Source organism: Pseudochaenichthys georgianus, chromosome 23, assembly GCF_902827115.2.
Source record: "Pseudochaenichthys georgianus chromosome 23, fPseGeo1.2, whole genome shotgun sequence".
Lineage (NCBI taxonomy): Eukaryota > Metazoa > Chordata > Actinopteri > Perciformes > Channichthyidae > Pseudochaenichthys > Pseudochaenichthys georgianus.
The window spans coordinates 12,693,158-12,713,749 of NC_047525.1; the positions used below are offsets into that span (position 1 = coordinate 12,693,158).

Genomic DNA, 20,592 nt, shown 5'->3' on the forward strand with positions numbered 1-20,592 from the left:
GGTGGAGACCAAACACAGAGAATATTGGAATGAACCAGGAAACACAACTTCAAATGAAAGGTAATGTTGCTGTGTGTCTACTGGTTGTGTAAACGAGCAACTGTTAGCAAAAGTGTTGACTTATTCCACTTCCGTCGCCCACAGAAGTTAATGCTGGATTAATGGTTATGATCTCGTATAGGACAGACTAATACATAGTATAGTAATACATAGATACATAGTGTCTCAAAACGTCTTTGAAAAAGTGAAATGGAAACAAATATAAAATCCTTTTTAACTTTGTATTCTCAGATCCATATGTGAAGATCCACCTGATGCAAAACGGCAAGAGGCTGAAGAAGAAGAAGACGACAATCAAGAAGAACACCCTCAACCCTTACTACAACGAGTCCTTCAGCTTTGAAGTCCCATTTGAACAAATCCAGGTGCGTTCTCCTCCATTTACAGAGCCGTTTCTGACAACTATAGCTATAATAATAATAATAATAATCCTTATATTTATTATAGCGCTTTATCAATGACTCTCAAAGCGCTTGTAATGTGCTCTACTGTACTCTAGATAAATGCTGCTGTTAGAACTAGCAAACATTTGTCTGCAAAGAAACAATTGATAAGTGGAAGCTCATTTACCAAATAATTAGTTAAGAGGCTTTTCATCATTACAGAATGATCAAAGCCACTTTAGTCTATATCAGCTGCAATTTGACGAGCCAATTGCTCGCGGGCATTATTTTCTGCACACGTTATTGCCTCTTGCACGTTATTCAGAAATATTTGTTGCATGTCTTAAATGTGCTACATTTACATTTCTTATCTTACCAGGTTGATCATTTAACAATGTGAGTGCCACAGATTGAATTATAAACGTGTGTATTGAACCTGATTCAAGTGCTTATTTTTAATTACAGACTTGCTCCTATAATATAACCTTTGTCTTGATGTGAATATAAATACAGTTTAATTTGATCAACTTATCAGGCAGATTTGTTCCATCTTGTAAAACAAGTTATTCACACTGCTTGAATAAAGCTGCAAGTTAACCACCATTATCTGCAGAGGGGGAGTGTGGAGTGACCTTGGGACTATTTTCAGCAATTAATCTAAAGGTTTTAATTGTCTTGTAGCTTGTGTGGGAATTGCACACAGTTCTTTTAATTGGTTTATTTCACTAACAGAAGATTTGTTATTGAGCGAAGACCATCTTAGTACACACACGATTAGCTCTGCATCACTCAGTAACAATATTCAGATTCATTTGTTTTGATCTATAGCCTCTAGCATACTAACTTTTTCCCAAGACAAATATAGTGTGAAACTGTGTCTCTAATGAATTTTCAGATGTTCTTAGCATAGTACATTTGAATATACAACAGTTAATTATAAATTATAATATACATTTTACAAGCCAAAGCACAATGCTTAAATAATGCAGAAAATACATTCAGAAACATTGCAATATATGTATTTATTGTTATATATACTTTGCCCGGAAAAGGACATGGAGGAGGAGAAAAGATAAATGTTTGTCGATGAGGAACCACAAAAGTCTTGTTAGGTAGCACAAACGTTTTTGGGAGAACGTAAGAATTGTACCTACTTTTTTTTATATACCTTCAAACTTCAAACCCTCACTTTGACACTCGGTAGATGGATAAACTGTTATTTATTACATTAGATTGTTGATATCAATCTGCTCATTTCACTCTGGGATAGAAAACTAATTAGCTTATTTCCTCAAATATGAAGCTCTTGATGAATTGAATGTCTGTTCATGATCTCATTTTGGTTGGTTAATCAATCAAAGCAAGAGGAATATCCTGACTGGTCTGTGATGGCTAACAAAGGAGCCTGCTAATTCCCAATCAAAGAGGGCTTTGATTCAATTAGCTATTTGAAGATCAACTGCCCCTTTAAAGACCAACTAACCCCAAGCAGCCACCTGGGAACCTTATTCAGTATTTCATTTCATGGCGTATTAGGCATGCTCTTTTCCAACAGGGGCTCTGAGCTCGTGCAGGTGGCAGTATCCCTTTCAGTGTAGCGCTGGATCGAAACATAATCAGAGCTCTTTGTGCACTAAATCATATTCAGTGCCAGAGATGGATTCCCAGGTCCCGCCCCTTTGAATAAACACATGCCGAGGCTGCGTCTCAGACCTCTGAGTAATCAAACATTCTGCTGTGTTTGGCTCCTGCTCTGAAGCCTCAGTTACTGTTAACCAACACTAAGGAGCACTTAATTTACTGCATTACTCTACTATTGGTGTATACGTTGTTTAGTGTATCATAACTTTTAGACACACAGATCAAACCACTAAGGATTTAGTAGATCTTTCTCAGGATGTTAGTCTGAATCATGTCTTATTCATCTGTTGGTCATCTTGCAATCTACTTATTTATCTAAATAGTTATCACCGCAATAAACCGTAATTGATATTGTCTTAGTGTACAACATTTAATTTAATATTCTGTTCTTGTATATATCATATTCTATTTACATGTATATAGACTTCTTGCACTATTTTGTATTTTTATTTTATTATGTTGCTCGGTTGGAGGAGCTCGGGTCATAGGATTTTCATTGCCATTTCTACACTGTAGCTTATGTGCATATGACATTAAAACCTTTGAATCTTGAAATGGTGCATATCTAATAGAAATAATGTAATTCATAGAGCATTATAATAAGCAAAAAGTTACTAAGTGTTTACAATACTACATAACATGAGAAATAAGAGACACATTTACAAGATCAAACACACGCAATCTTCAAACAGGCAGTAAGTACTTAAAGGTCCCCTATTGTGAAAAATCCTCTTTTTCATGTCTTTTATACATAAACATGTGTCCCCTCCTTTTTGTCATGATCCATTTATATAAAAATCGGTCTGAAAATGAGCTGATCAGATTTTGGCCACTTTATGATGTCATAAAGTGGCCACCTTATCACCTGAATCTCCTCCTAGAGCACCATTGTGTTCTTTTTAACCAATCATCTCACAGAGGGGGCGTGGCGAGCGGCTCCTTATTTTCATCTAAAGTAACAGACAGAGAATCAGCACTTTTGAAACAGGGCTGAAACAGAGGGGATTGTGGGATGCTGCAATGATCTGTTTGGTGTTTCGAGCCAAACACTTCAGAGACATGTTTTGTATATATATCTGAGACCTATCATGTATTGATGAAAAACAGTATAATAGGGGAACTATAACAAAAGGATGCCGGTATCAGTCCATATGCCGATGACACCTCGATATATGCTTACATTCCCTCATCTCTCCCACTCTTCCTTTTCCCACAGAAAGTGCAAGTTGTTATAACTGTTCTGGACTATGACAAGATCGGCAAGAACGATGCCATCGGGAAGGTGTTTGTGGGCCTGAACAGCTCGGGGACGGAGCTGCGCCACTGGTCCGACATGCTGGCCAACCCCCGGAGACCCATCGCCCAGTGGCACGTGCTGAAGGTGGAGGAGGAGGTGGACGCCCAGCTCTCCACCAAGAAATAGGCAGGGCCCTTTCAGCACCTGCCTTGTAGTACTCTATAGCCTGTATGTGTAAATACCTCAGTGATATATGGGTCCATCCTCTCTGCTTTATCAATATCAAACACAATCCTAGTTGTTCAATCATCCCTCCCTCTGCTTTTTTTCTATCAGGTACTTTTCTCACTTTCTCTTGTTTTCTGTTCCTCTCTGATCAGCAGTTTTCCATCTCCACGCCCTTTTTTCTGCCCCAACCAAACGCCCCCTTCTTTTAAGCAATATGATCTGTATAGATAGCGCATGACTGAAAGAAGTTATTGTACCACAGTTGTATATATAAGTATGCAGACAAAAATTATTTCTAGTTTATGTGTTTGTATGTTGTTACCCGTTTCCTAATCTGTGTATATCTTGATGTTTTTAATAAGATGTTCTATTTTAAATTATGTAAATTCAGATATAGAGGAAAGCCAATATTATATATCCCAGGATTTAAAAATGCTACCTTATTACCTTATTGCATTCCAGAAAAAAGAAGAAGAATTACAACCTGCAACACACTAGTGGAAATATATTCACACTGTAAAGGAAAATGTCTGGCTTTAAGTTCAGCAAAGGATCATCACAGAGAACACATGAATATATACACACTAAACTCCAAATACAAGGCCATGGTTCTGAGGGGGGAATTATGCTGCTGGAAATAATACAAGCACATGATTTCTTACACATTTTTGTACTTATTTCTCAATCAGAGGACCTATATGTTTAGCTTGATGCACAATGATTCCAGAAAAAATTGTTAATGCAAACCAGTAAGCATTGATTTCTCCATAAATGGCAAGTGAAAAAAGAAACAGGTCCTAGTTTAAGGCAGTTGCGCACTAAAACTGGCTTTTTTTCTTTGCCAAAAATGGAAAATGTTGCCTCCAAAAAAGAAAACAAATTCCCTTCAACCCATAAAAAAGACCCCAAGTGAAAAAAGCACCAAGCTGTAGCCATTGTGTCCTTAAGCTCGTTCAACAATATTTTGTTAACTGTTTACTTTGAACAGCCTTGGAGTTGTTGAGGGTAAATCGCATTGAGACTGGACCGTAGACAAGGAGTTGTGACTCTGGTTTAAAGAGGAATCTTTTTTAGAGCAATTCAACGTCTTGACTATTTTTCGTAAACTGCATGATTTTTTTAACAACCTTTACTAAAGGCTGGGAGGGGGAGATCTACTGACACCAGCGGCTGTCTCTTCTGATACGATCCCCTTGCCTTCAATCAGACGAGAGGAATGGAAAAAGAAGAGCGATGTGTAAACATTGGGTCAATGTACATGGGTATATTGACCGAGACGAGTTTCTAAACACTGCCATTTCAGAGGTGACTTATGTAAAGACCCTCTCTTCATGCACACTCCCACGCTAGTGGTTGTAGCTTTCGGGAACAATGTCTTTGGCTGCAATGGTGCCCTGAATCGCAGTCTTAGCTTTGCGTTGCCTTCTCACAGTGACAATAGAGCTAGCCATGTTTTACTGCCAATTTTAACTTTATGTGGCTGGTGTTTTGCACTGGATGTCTTTGACCTAGATTGTTTACTTCAGTTTATGGACAGTTGTTGGGCTGGGTTTATTTCAGGACACCTACAGGGGGCAGAAGAACTCTGCCTGCTCGATCGGCTTAAAAAAAAAAGAAGCAATGATGACAAATCACGTTTCAGCCAACAGTAGTGTTTACTTATTGTTGGCACAGGAATACATCAAGAGAATGAGAAATAATGAGGTAATAATGGTCTGCGTGGGCTATTAGTCCATCATGTTCTTTACTCGGGTCCAATTAGCAAAGGAATACGTTTTACTCCATGAAAACCATGAAGTCTCTTATCTTGGAGGAACCTCTTGCATATACTTATACAGCTTCAGGAGGACTTTCTAAATGTTTTCAATGTTACTGTGTAGTTGATAGCACTATTATGAAAAAGCTACTTGTCATTCCCTAGAAGTCTCTGAGGACTGCTTTGTGTATCACTGTGACTGCCGTGTGTGCTTAGAGATGTAGACTTATCAGTAGGTAGCCAAACCAGTTTGTTCTGTAGTGATGTCGTAGCGTTTAATGCCATTTTCCCTTCTACATGCAGAGAAAGAGAGTGCGTGCGCGAGGCGTGGTCCGACTGCACGTGTCAGAAAGAGCGGGAAGACATTTTATCTGAGCGGGTCGCTTCACACAGCATTTTGTTAAGCACTGTGCAATACTTGTATGTTCATCCCATAGTGTTAACGTGGGTGGCGTTGCCCGAGAAAAAAGATTCTAACCCCTGAGGATGATTCTAGTCCAGAGAGATGTTTCTCCTTTCCAGTGAAATGGTTAGGACACAGCACACGTAGATTCAGCTTACAGGTTGGAGCTTGACACCTGTCGACCCCGGTTTAGGGTTTCCACCGTTTTTCGCTGGTTCGTTTTCTCTTCTTGCACACAGTTCCAGCATCAGAAGTTTCAGGGAGTATTAGTTAAATACCAAACGAGATTCTACATTTAGACATCCCCTTAAAATGCCATGTATATATTTACATAAGCGTGTCAAAAATTGTATATCTAGAATTAATATAAAGTGACATGAATATGATCATTCAGCCGCATATATCATTTTACCCATCCATCATGCATTAACTATATCTCGTCATTTTCAATATTTATTTTTTAATTGTTTAATGCCCTGTTGATTAAAAAAAAAACTTTTATATTTGAGATGAAAACTCTGAATGTACAGTATGGACTGTGTTGGTGTAGATTACTTTAACAGTGAGATTAGATGTACTTTGCACTTTCTGTTGTAAAGAAAAAGTCCCTTTGTTTATATTTTTTAACTATTAGGAATTTATTTCATAACCCTTTGTGGGTAAAATCTCCCCTGTCTGATTGCATTCCAAAATCATTGAATATACTTCAATACAGCTGCATTCCCAATTTATCTTCATCCAAGGGATTATTTTATTTGACATGTTTGACATATTTAGATTCATGAATTCCAGTACAGCTTCAGATTTAAATGAAAAAAAAGGATTAAAGTACAAGATACAGTAAAGGCTCTTTAAAGATGACCAAACCAATTGGATATTAATTCAAAAAGGTTGTACTGACGGAATAATCCGATGAAAGCTGAAAGAAAATCTGAATTGAAACAGAAATAAACATGTGTAAACATATCAGGGAATTCAGTAGCGGGCAGCATTGCAGAAACCATCAGATTTCGAGGTGTGTGGAAAACCACAAAGCCATTACCTGCAATGCTCCTGTTATTGCAATTTCCTTCCAAAGTATGCATGAATAATCAAACCCTAAATTCTCTTGTAAAAAAATCCCTTATCAAGAACTCAAGATTCTCTCCAGTGGCACTGATGAAAAGCCACACTGACCTTTCACTGACAAAGCTGTGTAAAGTATTAGAATCTGATGCTGTAGAAAGATCCTAGTTGCCTTTGTGTATATCAACTGCCTGCTTGAGTATTTTGTGCGTGGACATTTTCTCTGTAATCTTGTAGAACTGTTTGGAGTGTTTTTTCCTGCCATATCGCTCGCGGTGACTGTGAGCCGCTGACAGTTATATTTGCTGTGTATACCTTCATTTTTTAGGTGTTTTACAGTTTTGTTTCACTTTGTGTAGTGATTCACTCTGTGGAGTTTTCTGACTGTTGTTATATAACTTCATATACACAAATGATCAATAAAAATGTTTTATTTCCTGTTGATACAGAAGCTTATCATGTCATATTTTCAAAGTATTCATTTGTGTGTCATAAGATATTGTGACAGCCCTTGATTGTAGATTTGATTTGCAGAACAAGTAAGTGTGAGTCACTTCTACCGCAAACTTCAGTCACATCAAATAAAAGTGCCTGCATGACAAATTCACTTGTAATAATAATAATAATACGTTGTATTTCGAGGCGCCTTTCAGGACACCCAAGGTCGTCTTACAGTGCATTTAAAAGTTAAAACAGCTAAAACAAAAACGGAACACAATTTAATCGAACCGACAAGGCAATACAGCAGCTTAAAAGCATAAAACAGGCAAGACAAGAGTGTGGAGTGACGGAGTGAGAGGGGGATCTGTGATAGCAGGTTGAATGTATTGTAGAGTGAGTAGGCCAGTTTAAACAGGTGGGTAATGCGGATGTTTGCTTCTAAACACTTTGACTTGGCTTTAGTTTAAATCCTCGAGACCTGTTCACAAGTCGCTACTGCCATCTAAAGGATGTAAAGGAGCATACCACACATTGGCAAGACAATATATTAAACAGATTGTTTTCCATTTTGCTCTGGGCACAGATCAATTCATATGAGTGAATATTCACTGACATCTGCTACAGCCAGCGAACAACGTTTGTCCTTCCCCCATATGCATTGCGCCACATCGATGTGTATTAAAGTTCGATGTGTATCAAATTCGATGCTAAGCGCACCCGGAGGATGTAGATGTATATATGTTATGTATGCTGTTGCTGTAAAATAAGGTTAATTTAGCTGTTACAGCAAAACATCTCATTAAATTATCGTAGCTTAAAAACATATTATTTCACACACACATACTGTAGATCTACACACAACCAAGGGTGTAACTTTCGTTTGAGAAGTGGGGGGGGGACACAAAACAGGGGGTCCTCCGCAATGAAGTTCTTGATTTAATTCCATTTCCTGCCTTTCTACAGATATATTAGGGACTATGGTGTTAACTAATCCAAGAAAAATGTGTAGTGTATACAATGAGTGCGCACACTTATCTAGTATCCTATCCATGTGGACCTGTTTTGTTTGTGATGACCTCACATCTTCTAGGGGGGTCCGGGGGCATGCATCCCCGGAAAGATTTGTTTCTTTAAATTGAAGTTAAAGGCATCAATCTGGTGCACAAATTAAGAGATTTATGGATACAGCTCTCAACACTCATATGAAACAGAACTGTATATATTTCAATACTCCAAAAACCATTCGAATATTCTCACAACCAATAACAAATCATTGATATACTCCTCTCTCCTATCTTTATTTTACCTAGTCTGCATTCTTTATTTTTATGTATGCATATTTTACTAATCACTTCCCTTTTAAACTGTGTTGTTATGTTGTACTGACTTATAGCACACAGTGGAATAATTTATTAACTTATTTTGAACAACTATATTAAATAGATGGAAATATTTTTCTCTCTCTCACACAAAATGCTCTCGTGCCACACACACACAGACGCTCCTCCGTGAGGATGACCGCTTGCGTAAAAAAAAAAACACATTTGAAGAGTGGGGGGGGGGGGGGGGGACACACAAACGGGATTTTGAAAATCACGCCCATGCACACAACCACACATATATTATTCAGAGGGTTTTTATTGAAGCTATGTGTGGTGTAACTAGTATAACCCAAGACTCAATAAGTTGTTATGGCTGACAGTTGTTTTTGTGCCAACATTCAAATAGGCTTATCAAAGCTGCTTGACTATGGGCTCCAGTTTTATGGAATGTCCAAAGTCATTTGGGACCCATGTATAAAACTGTCCCTAATGTTTGGCCCCGTAAAATTCCCCACACACTTCTCCCTTTATTCTGATACGTTAGAGGTTTTATTTGTTATTTTATCTACCATGAAGCTTTATTTTGAAAATGCAGGCCTGTCATGTGGAAATGACGTCCAGCTTCAGCTTTGTCAAATTAACCGTTTTCATACCGGAAGTTCTGATTTGTCACTAGAAAAATGTAAAGACCTTAATGTTTCAGAGATAATAAACAAATAAAAAAGTATCTAATTTGTAATTTAATATATCTATTGCTAAAAACGATGTGTTAAGTGTTTTTGTTTTAAAATAATGAAGCATTATTTTCCGAAAAAAATCTTTTATTTTCTAAACAGTGACCGGAAGTGTTTATTGGCGCCAGCTTACTTTATAGTTTGACAGCTCGTACTTGCTGCGCACCATCGTGACAGTAGCTGTAAACTCAATTGCTGCTGCTTTCTACATTGACAAACAAACCGTTGCATTTACCAAAACTGCCTGAAAATGCTGTCCTACATCATTGGTGTAAGTATATCTTAATAAGAAGTAGCTAGGTTTATTGTACTTTAACTAATTATGTTGCATTAGCTAAAGCTAACGGGAGCTACCAGTGAGTTTTCCTTACCAAGTTAAGTTTGAGGCTGGGGCTGCTCTGCCCACAGGAATTTCTATGACTCATTTCTCCTGTTTTGGATTAAACAAATTGGCTTGGCTTAACTAAGACAACGCCCCAAATATATATTAAACATGTGATAGCTTCTGCTAGCTGCTGGTGGTCTGAGCTGAGTCATTCTCCTGATTTCTGACCTTTGTCACAGTTGATCCGAGGCGGATTTGACAGCATCGTCAACTTAATCTTCAGACTTCTGTTCAGGAAGAGTAGACCCGCTCTCACCTTAGAGGACCCCAACATTAAGTATGCACTGCGGCTGCTGGACAAACAGGTAACCCGTCTGAATATCACCTTCGCAAAACCTGAACTCTTTTTATGTACAAAATCCAATGTTTTTCTGTTTACACACGCAGCCGGTGTTGCTCTGTCTGCACTGACATGCTTTTTGTTTCTTCTGCAGATTGTCAGCCATGACACCAGAAAGTTCCGCTTTGCCCTGCCTTCCTCTGAACACATCCTGGGTCTTCCCATCGGTTAGTAACTATTGATTTAGCTGGTCTGAGTTTGTCTTAAGATTGTCAGGCATGTGACAGTAGTCACCCAGCAGCAGGCTAACCAGCTTCCCCAGGTTAGCTTCACTGGGTGACTACTGTCACATGCCTGACTATCTTAAGACAAACTCAGACCAGCTAAGACCAGCAACCATGTAACATTTATGAAAATAAAATGTATAGGAACACAGACAGACATAATGGCAAGTCATTTAATTATATCACATCACAAATAGGTTCACAAATAGGTTCAGTAGGAAGAAGATAAGGCAGAAAGAGAGGAAAGGCAAAATGCTAAGAAAAAAAGAGCTTCACATACATTCTCATGGTGTAACTTAACTTAAAGGTCACCTATTGTGCAACATCCACTTGTTCATGTCTCTTCTACATCAACATCCCCTCTGTGTAAAGAGACTCTGAAAGTTTCAGGAAAAAAGATTCTCTCACTTTTTGTCCTAATCCATTTATATCAAAATCTGTCTGAAAATGAGCTGATCAGATTTTGGCCACTTTATGGTGTCATTTGGCCCCACCTTATCATCCAGCAGCATTTTTATTTATTTATCATTCAAAAAAACGTATGTATTGAAGTAACTTGTATAATACAAAGGAGACCCAGAAAACCATCACATCTTGAATGTAGAACCAGTAAAAGCTGAGCAGTTTTGTTGGAAAAAGTACTCAAATAAATGATCAGTTTTTAAAATGGTTGCTCGAGATCACATACTTTATGCATTTAATGTTGATTATAATCTGAACACATGCTGTGAGTAATAACTCGTTGTGTGTCTCCTCTCCAGGGCAACATATCTATCTGTCTGCAAAGGTAGACGGGAAGCTCGTAGTGCGTCCGTACACTCCGGTGTCCAGTGATGATGACAAAGGCTACGTGGACTTAGTGGTGAAGGTAAAGCCTTTTAAGAAAAGTTGTTTCTGTATATGGTTAGGTGTTGTTTTGTTATCCTAAATGAGTTTCTCTTTTTTGTCCAATTTTTGACAGATTTACTTTAAAGATGTTAATCCTAAATTCCCCGAGGGTGGGAAGTTGAGTCAGTTCTTGGAGAGCCTCAGGATCAATGATACTATTGACTTTAGAGGCCCCAGCGGTCTCCTGGTGTACCAAGGCAAAGGTAACAGGAGGTCAGAAGTGATGTTTGTTACTCAGCTCAGCTGCCTGATCTGATGCTCTAACTCTCCCTCAACAGGTGCTTTTGCCATTCAGTCAGATAAAAAGTCCCCAGCTGACATGAAGACAGCCAGACATGTTGGGATGATCGCTGGAGGAACAGGTAAACTCCTACACTCGTCTGTAATGGTGTTTCTCAGGGAGTTGTTCAGCAGATCCTGACTCATGTCCGACATACAGTACTGTCACTTTTTCCTGACATTTTTTACATTATTTATAATGGCTTTTTTTCTGCATGCTATACTATGCCATTTTTTCTGACCTTTTTGACATACTAATATGCTGTTTTATTACATTTTTCGATGTACTATAGCAGGTGTGGCCAACCAGTCAGAGGTTAAGAGCCACATTTTTTCTATGTTACTGCAAAGAGCCACATCAAACACACAGTCACTGATACCGCTTGTTTCAGTTTTTTGTTATGGTTTTCTGGAGACAAGATTTCAACGTCACTGATGCATTTTTGTGGCATTGGGATATATATTTTTTAAATCCTCTGGAGCAGAGAGAGGAGCTGTGGATTATTGTTGATTAATGCATCAGTGTTTCTTAGGGTCAAAAACACTAAACTCACAACTTAAAATGAAAGCGTTTAGTTTATTTAATAAAAGAGCACATGTTCAATGTGAAAATGACAGTGACAGTAGTTATAGATTATTTGCAATTTGGTGCTATATATATATATTTGTGTTTTTTAAACACCTTGAATTTCAGGGCGCAGCGCCCCTCCACGACAATGGTAGGGCAAACACTGGATAGTGTTAAATCAACGATAGGTTCCCCCCCCCCTCAAAGGTGATTGGTTCACTGCATCGCAGGCATTATTGTGATTGGCTATTGGGCCACATCAAAATTAGACGCGCTGTCATCCTCTCATACTGACACCACACATACACACGTAGCGAGAGCCGGGACGAAAGTAACACGGGACGAAAGTAACACGGGACGAAAGTAACACGGGACGAAAGTAACACGGGACGAAAGTAACACGGGACGATTTTATCCGAGCCCAAACAACTTTGACCGGCCAAATTACGTCAGAATGATCAGCATTCAATACTTAACAGACCAACTAAATATCAGGTTTAACTGTCAGGAGTAGCTAGTGTTGTCACGATCCCAACATTTTGGTTTCGATACCAATTCAAGAATTGCGATTCCGATTCTTTTTCGATACTTTTCTTAAAAAATGTAAATGTAATTATTGTGCTTTATTTCACACCAGAACCATAACACACACTTTTAAACAATGAGAACGATAAATAAAATAAATGACAAGAATTCGTATTAAATAAAATTAATACATTTCTTACAGACAGGCCTCGTGGTGTCCGTAGGCTTGCCCTCACTGTCAGAGATATCGCTAAAATACTTCCAAATTTCTGTCAACAAGTCGAGGCGCAGCGGCAATTGCACCACCACTTGCAGCCATGCTTCTCGCTTTCTCACATGCTCTGGCAGCTAGCGCGTGCACGAGAGAGGGGCGGGACTGCAGGCACGGCTGCAGTGCAGGGAGTGGAAGCAGAGCGCTGAACACACACGGCTCTTATTAAAACAGAGCTTTCTCACTGGAGTACTTTTCCCCGTCATTCTTAAAGTACCGATACTAATGAAACGGAGGAATCGTAACGTTTTTAACGGCAGGGTATCGCGGTACCTTTCAAGTATCGGTACACCGTGCGGAGTCAGTGTCTCTCCCCCAAACTCACACATATACAATTCGATTTTCATTTAATTTCAAACCTTTATTTATACAGATAAAATCCCATTGAGATCATTGATCTCTTTTCCAAGGGAGACCTGCTCAAGTAGTTCCACATGAAACATAAAAACATAAATAGAACAACAAAAGGACATCATCCAGCATCATTTACAAAATTATCCACATAAACAGGTACCAATAGCTTCCGATTGAGTAGCATCCAACCGAGCTTTAAAAACATTTATTGGCACCAGATTGTTCAGTTTCCATTTAATTTGCAGACTATTCCAAGACAGAGGAGCTGCGCATCTAAAAGCTGTCTTCCCTAAGACAGTCCTAGAAGTTGGCACATTTAATAAAACCACAGCATTCGATCTCAGGCAGTAGCCACTTACAATTCTCCGTGAGATCAGGGAGCAGATGTAGGATGGAAGTTTCCCTAACATGGCTTTGTATATAAAAATGAACCAGTGACGGAGCCTCCGTACAGTTAGTGAAAGCAAACCAGCCCTTGCATACAGGGTACAGTGATGATGGGTTAATGCTTTACAGTTTGTCACAAATCTCAGAGCACTGTGATACGCAGCATCTAACTTGACCAGGCAATTGGCAGGTGCATTCATATAGACCAGATCCCCATAGTCCAGCACAGGTAAAAGGGTCACAGTGACTAGCCTTTTCCTGGCCTCAAGCGAGAAACAGGACTTGTTTCTGAAAAAGAACCCTAGCCTAACCCTCCGTTTTTTTTAGCAGGTTATTGACATGAAGTTTAAAAGAGAGACAATCATCAAGCCAGATACCAAGGTATTTGTAACAGGCAACAACTTAAACTATCTAAAACAGGCTCTGGTGTCTTTTTTGCTTTTGAAAAGAGCATTACCTTGGTTTTATCCACATTTAAAAGAAGCTTTAATTCAGAGAACTGAGTCTGAATAGTGTTCAAAACAGCCTGTAATTTAACAACAGCCTCTTTAATGGAGGGACCTGCACAATACATAACGGTATCATCCGCATACAAATGTAAAGTAGCTTCATCCACATTATCACCTACACTGGTAATATATATGGAGAATAAAAGTGGTCCTAAAACAGAACCTTGTGGTACACCATTAGAAATGTTTAACCATTCAGAAGACAGTCCATCAAAATGAACACATTGGGACCTTTCAGAGAGGTAGTTCACAAACCACCCCACTGCAAGGCTGGATATGCCTATACTGGCTAGCCTCTGCTTTAATATGAGATGATCAACGGTGTCAAATGCTTTGGAAAGGTCAATAAACAGAGCTGCACAACTCTGCTTATTATCTAAAATACTAGTAATGTCATTCACCACTTTCATTGTCGCAGTGATGGTGCTGTGTTTCTTTCTGAAGCCTGACTGATGTTTAGACAGGATGTCATTTGTACATAAAAACTCCTTTACCTGTTCACTCACTAGGCGTTCAAGAACCTTAGCCAGAACTGACAATTTAGAGATTGGCCTATAGTTATTTAAAATAGTTGCCTCCCCTCCTTTCAGTAAAGGCAAGACATAAGCAGACTTCCATACTTTTGGAATTGTGTTCGTGCTGAGGGAGAGGTTAAAAAGAGAAGTAAGAGGTGGAGCAATAAAATCTGCAGCTATCTTTAAAAAGAAAGGTTCTAAGTTGTCCGGGCCAGCCGGTTTCCTAGGATCTAGCTTAGATAAGGCTTCATGAACAACATCAACAGTAAAAGGGGTAAAACTGAAAGGGTTTTCCAGATTTAGCATAGTGGCCCTGTCCGATATAGGGCCAGATGCTGTGGTAAGGCACGGAGGTAGCTCATTACGGATCTCACCGGTTGATATCGATTTTATTGCTTTCCAAAATTTCCTAGGATTATTTAGGTTTTCTGTGGTAACTGACAAATAGTACTTCGACTTTGCGCTTTTGACATTTGAAGTGAAGCTATTCCTTAGCTGCCTAAAACGCAGCCATTCTATCTCTGAGCCTGATTTCCTAGCCTTTGTCCAGGCCTTGTTTCTCTCATGAAGGAGACTAGACAGCTCAGCAGAAAACCAAGGATTGTCTCGTCCCTTTACTCTAAATGTACGCAGAGGTGCATGTCTATCAATGATCTCCATAAAACCAAGATAAAAACAAGACCATGCGGTTTCCACATCAGCACACAGATCGATTTTACCCCAATCAAAATCAAACAGATCATGCACAAAACCCTGCTCCACAAAATGTTTTATGTCTCTCTTGATGATAATGCGAGGTTTAACCTTTTGGACCTTAGTGTCCCTAATTGTGGCTACAACACAGTGATCGCTCAGATCATTTGCAAATACTCCCACAGAAGAATATTTATGGGGAACATTAGTTAAAATGAGATCAATTAGGGAGGATTTATTAGGGGACCTAATATTTGGGCGAGTAGGACTGTCCACAATCTGAGTAACATTCAAGGAGATACAAAGGTTTTTAAAATCCTCTGACACTGCAGTTAACCAGTCCCAGTTAAAATCTCCAAGTAGCACTATGTCCTTGTAGTCTAGTTGTGATAAAAGATTTGCTAGTGAAGACGAGGAGTCTTTGACAGCTGAGGGGGGTCTGTAACAACTCACTACCATGACCTGTTGACCCTTTGCCACTTCTATATTTAAGGCTAAAAATTCAAATTGCTTACTGATCGATTTGGAAACTAATGTGGTTACACTGAACTTATTCTTAACATAAATTGCAACGCCACCACCTTTATTAGGCCGGTCGGTACGATACACATTAAAACCATTTAAGGCAATGTCAGAGGCCAAAATAGACTTATTTAGCCATGTTTCAGATAAGACAATGACGCCAGCGTCAGTCGATTTTGCCCAGATACGGACAAAATCTAGTTTACCTAACAGACTGCGCACATTCAAGTGGATGAATCCCAACCCAGACCTAGCTTTAAAATCAGCAGGAGTAGCGATCTGACTACTACTACTGGGCGGACCAGGGTTAGGTTGTACATTTCCTGACAGTAATAACAAAAAAAAAAAACAGGCATCTTTTCCTCTTAAATGACACACATACATTGTCATCTAATTTAGAAACACCGGAAAAGTCTGCGAGAGTGTGATTAGAGCTTAAGAAGCAGTCCTGAAGAACCATCAACGCAGGAAAATAAAAAAGACAAACATATTTTGTCGACCAGATTGACTGTGACAAGGCAACCGGTAATTGTTTGAGCAATACATCCGAACCTTTGCAGGGGATGCCCACTGCGGGTGGCAGAACAGACCTGAATCCAGTAGTCTTCTCAGAATGACTAGAGATCTTCTCATAGTCCAAAACAGTTAACAGGCACAGCAGAATCACGATATGGGCCATTTTCCCAGACCAGCACAGCATCCGGATAGGCGTGCAAGCAGGCCCGAAATGTGGAGGCGCTCCGTTCTCCGTTATTGTCATCATACAAAGTACAACATAATTTCTTTGGCAACTCTCACTGCAGTAAAATATATTTTCGACATACATACAACATAATATGCTGTTTTATTTTATTTTATTACTATACTATGCAGTTTTCCCTCATATTTTCGACATACTATACTATGCCTTTATATAAAACTTTTTTCCACATGTTATACTATGACTTTATTTCCTTATATTTTGTACAGAAGAAACCATCCAATTAGTTATTTCATGACATATCCGGCTTTTCTTTATTGGAACAAAAGGGAACACAGATATCCACATCAGGCCAACTCTGAAAATGTGATCTTCCTGTTTTTGTATTTTTTTCCAGGCATCACTCCGATGTTGCAGATCATCACCGCTGTGATGAAGGATCCAAAGGACCAGACGGTGTGCTACCTGCTGTTCGCCAACCAGGTGGGGCTCAGCCAGGGTCACATGATGAAGTGTTGCTATAAGTGATCTGTTTTCCTGTATGAAACCTTGTTCTTCTTGCTCTCTCTCAGACTGAAAAAGATATTCTGTTGCGTCCGGAGCTGGAAGAGATCCAGGTGAACCACCCGGACCGGTTTAAGCTCTGGTTCACCCTGGACAGAGCACCTGAAGGTAACATGCCTTTAGACATCTGAGAACATGTATCATTTATTTTATATTTAAGGTTTCGCTCATAACAAAATGTGAAGTACAACTATAAAGGAAAGTATAAAATAAAAACATTAAAAGTACCTCGAAATTGTGCTGAAATGCCGCACTTAATTAAACGTAAACTACAGTATGTCAATGTTTGAGTCACCAATACAAGATGCATATATATGTACACAGATGATGAATGGTTTTAACAGTTATAAATGATACTGTCTTATATCAATATAAAGCTAAATAATAAAGACCCAATATCAATAAAGGCAACCACATGTTATGTATAATTGCAGATAAACAATGAATATAAAGATGTAAAAACAAATACCATAAAATACATTGATATGTTTAATATAATAAATTAAACACTAATATGATTTCATATCTAACCATTTACAACACAGCTTAGCTTTACTATGCATTAATTGTGAGAAAAGACAACAAAGCCGACCTTGTTGGACTGATGTGTTGTTGCAACATCATTTAGATCAACGGGTGGGAATGTCTTGCATAAATCACTCGAAAGAAAATAGGAGAGAATAAATAAAAAAGATTCTATACTTTGCCAAAGAAATATGGTATGACATTAAAATATCACGAAAAAAATGTCAGTATAGAATGTTAAAATAAAAAAAGTCCTATTGTGGTATTTGAAATAAAAATTATCGTTAGGTTTAGTATTTTTTTTTAAGTAATAGTATTATTTATTAATAGTATAGAATGGCAACAATCTTAAAATGATGAGGCATAATCTGGTATGTCAGCAAAGTCAGTAAAAAGTCATAGTATGTCGAAGAAAATCGCTTTAGGGTGTTGATATATTGTTAAAAAGAGATTTGAAAAAGTTTTGTATCAAATATTATATCAGAAAAAATCCTAGTCATAGTATAGTATTTAGAAATATCTGAAATAAGTAACAACATAAAAAGTCATAGTATATCACAATAGTAACATTGCTACATTGAGTTGTTATAAATCTCTGAAACTTCCCCTTTGTTTCAGACTGGGAGTACAGCCAAGGCTTCATCAATGAAGATATGGTGCGGGAACACCTGCCCGCCCCAGGTGACGAGACCCTCATCATGATGTGTGGACCTCCCCCCATGATCCAGTTTGCCTGCAACCCCAACCTGGACAAAGTGGGTCACTCCAGCAGCCGCAGGTTCACCTTCTAAACGTCTCATTAGAGCATCCAGTTATCATAATCTCTCCTCAAAACATTAAGGCACGCACAGTTACAGTGGTTATTGCACTATATAGACGCACTATTTATGCCATGCAACGTTCACCATGAAGCAGAATCACAGCACGGATCAATTCATGTAATCAGTAAGTGGCACGGAAGAGGGAAAAAGGTAAATATTAAGGCTTGTAAGGGTTCAAAAGTAGTACTGTAAGTAGAGAAGATGGATCATGAAAGGAGACTGTTAATGATGTGATTCCAAATGATATCAGAGTTGAGGTTTAAGGGATGTTTTCTGAGTGCCTTAACACTTGCAAAGCTTTTTATATGCACTGTTTAAGATCACTTCATTTATACACGATTGTATTGATTATTCCATTGAAGCTGTTGCACCTGTGTAAGAGTTAAACCTGCCCTCTGTCTATTGTCAAAGATGTCAATATTTTGCTAAAACATGTTCCCTAACCTGTTCAACGGGATGTTGTAACATATATGTCTTTGTTGCAACAGTTGCTACTTGTGTTTGGATATGCAACATAAAGAAAAGAAAATGCTACTGAATTTGAGATGCTTTGATTATTTTTTATCAAAACTGTGTTGTGTCTTAAAATAAAGACAAAGGAGGTTATGGCATTGGAGTGATCGGTCGCATTGGCTCCCTAATCCTTTTTCGCTTTTAAACACATACACCCAGACGTCTGTTACTTTTCTTACTTGATAAGTCATTAGGAGTGCCTCAGTAACTTTTTCGTTGTTGAAATTAGTAAAACTCACGGCAGTCGCGGCAAAAGTCAGCAACAAACTAAACTCTTCAGCTCGCAAGATAAAGAGGCTAACAAGATGGCTACCAGTGCTTCGGAAGCTAGCGAGCAGCCGCTAACACTCGTTATGCTAGTCGGAGAGCTTGAGAAACAGGTGAACTTACCGCTTCCATGAACACCGCCCTGGCCCCAATCCAAGCCTCTCCAAAAGATCACCGACACCGTGGCCACACATACTGCCACCATCACCGGGATGGAAACGTCTCTCAGCGCACATTCAGATGGAATCACTACTCTATATTGTAGACGTATTGAAATCCAAGTTGGAGACCGTATTGAAATCCAAGTTGGAGACCACTAATCAGGTGAATGACAGATTGCAGCTGGCGGTGGAAGACCTGCTTTCACGTTCCAAACGACAGGGGGGTTGATGCTCGTCTCTTCATGACTACACTGTTCAAGCAGGTGGTCGGAGACCCTCAGCTGGAAACCTTGGAGCTGGACCGTGCACATCGCAGTCTGGCTCCGAAACCCGCCGCAAGGTTCCCGGCCACTCATTGTCCGCTCCCATAAATATGCCCAGAAGGAACGTGTGCTGCTGTGGGCTAGGAAATTCCGGGATGTCTCGTACCAAGGTCATCCCATCAGGATCTTTGAAGATTTCAGCGCCACACTCGCCAAGAAGCGGGCTGCCTTTAACAAAGTGAAGTCGCAGCTCTACAAGGAGGGAATACGCTTCGGCTTACTCTACCCAGCCCGCCTGCGTGTTACTATTAACGGACAGACTCGCATGTTTGACTCTGCGGAAGAGGCAGAGCGTTTCTATCAGGTTCATAGCAGTAAGTGAATGATCAGGACTCTCTCCACATACCCCCTATGAATCTTGTTTTTCAATTAAGTTATTTTTATTTCTATAACCGAGCTGAAGCTACACGGACATGAACGTTAAAGGGGACCTATCATGCAAAATGCACTTTTGTACGTCTTTTATACATGAATGTGTCCCCAGTAGGGGTGTAACGGTATTCGTCCCATACCGTCACGGTTCGGACGTCACTGTTCGGCACATGCAGTCACACGGCGAATTCGCCTTTTTTTTACGAGTGGGAAAAAAGTCTGTCACTTAGGGCAGTATTACACTATATATCATCCAGGGGGCGGTATTGCGTCTAAAAGCCAGCCGCCCGTAAATAATAAATCAAGAACAAGAACAAAACAAACACAATACATGAAGAAGAACAGTTAGTAGCTACGGCGAGTTCACACAACACACAGCTAGAAGACCCACCTGCTTCTTTTAAATCAGGTGTGTGGGAACATTTCGTGTTCCCTGTGGACTACAACAATGATGGGGTGCGAGTTGTGGATCGGACGAGGACGGTGTGTCGGCGTTGTTCGACAGCGGTGCGGTATGCTGGTGGTAACACATCAAACATGCTCAATCACATCCGAGTTAGTCTCAGTCCCCAGCGAGAGGGTTTTCTCGACGGCAGGTGACATAGTTACCACCAAC

At 39.4% G+C, this 20,592-nt stretch overlaps 2 protein-coding genes across 5 annotated transcripts in view; both read left to right on the forward strand.

The window, feature by feature from the left end:
• syt1a (synaptotagmin Ia) overlaps window positions 1-7,215 on the forward strand; it is a 242,837-nt gene extending 235,622 nt beyond the window's left edge. For all 4 annotated transcript variants that reach the window (XM_034074674.2, XM_034074673.2, XM_034074671.2 and 1 more), the window contains 2 exons: window positions 292-425; window positions 3,301-7,215. In XM_034074674.2, coding sequence (XP_033930565.1) covers window positions 292-425; window positions 3,301-3,507 — 341 coding nt within the window. In that variant the 3' untranslated portion in view covers window positions 3,508-7,215. The remainder of the gene's footprint in view (window positions 1-291; window positions 426-3,300) is intronic.
• Window positions 7,216-9,396: 2,181 nt separating this feature from the next.
• Window positions 9,397-18,956, forward strand: cyb5r3 (cytochrome b5 reductase 3). Its single transcript, XM_034075125.1, has 9 exons — window positions 9,397-9,541; window positions 9,835-9,960; window positions 10,090-10,162; window positions 10,981-11,087; window positions 11,181-11,310; window positions 11,386-11,469; window positions 16,828-16,913; window positions 17,003-17,102; window positions 18,138-18,956. Exons 1-9 carry the CDS (start codon window positions 9,521-9,523, stop codon window positions 18,308-18,310), a joined length of 900 nt encoding a protein of 299 aa, XP_033931016.1. The 5' UTR covers window positions 9,397-9,520; the 3' UTR covers window positions 18,311-18,956.
• The last annotated feature ends 1,636 nt before the right edge of the window (window positions 18,957-20,592 follow it).

What these genes read in the sequence shown, in the direction of transcription:
- cyb5r3 (XM_034075125.1), top strand. Translation starts at nt 9,521, where the DNA reads ATGCTGTCCTACATCATTGGT. An exon ending in TGCGGCTGCTGGACAAACAG is followed by an intron (nt 9,961 to 10,089) that starts GTAACCCGTCTG and finishes TTTCTTCTGCAG; the next exon opens with ATTGTCAGCCATGACACCAG. An exon ending in ACGTGGACTTAGTGGTGAAG is followed by an intron (nt 11,088 to 11,180) that starts GTAAAGCCTTTT and finishes AATTTTTGACAG; the next exon opens with ATTTACTTTAAAGATGTTAA.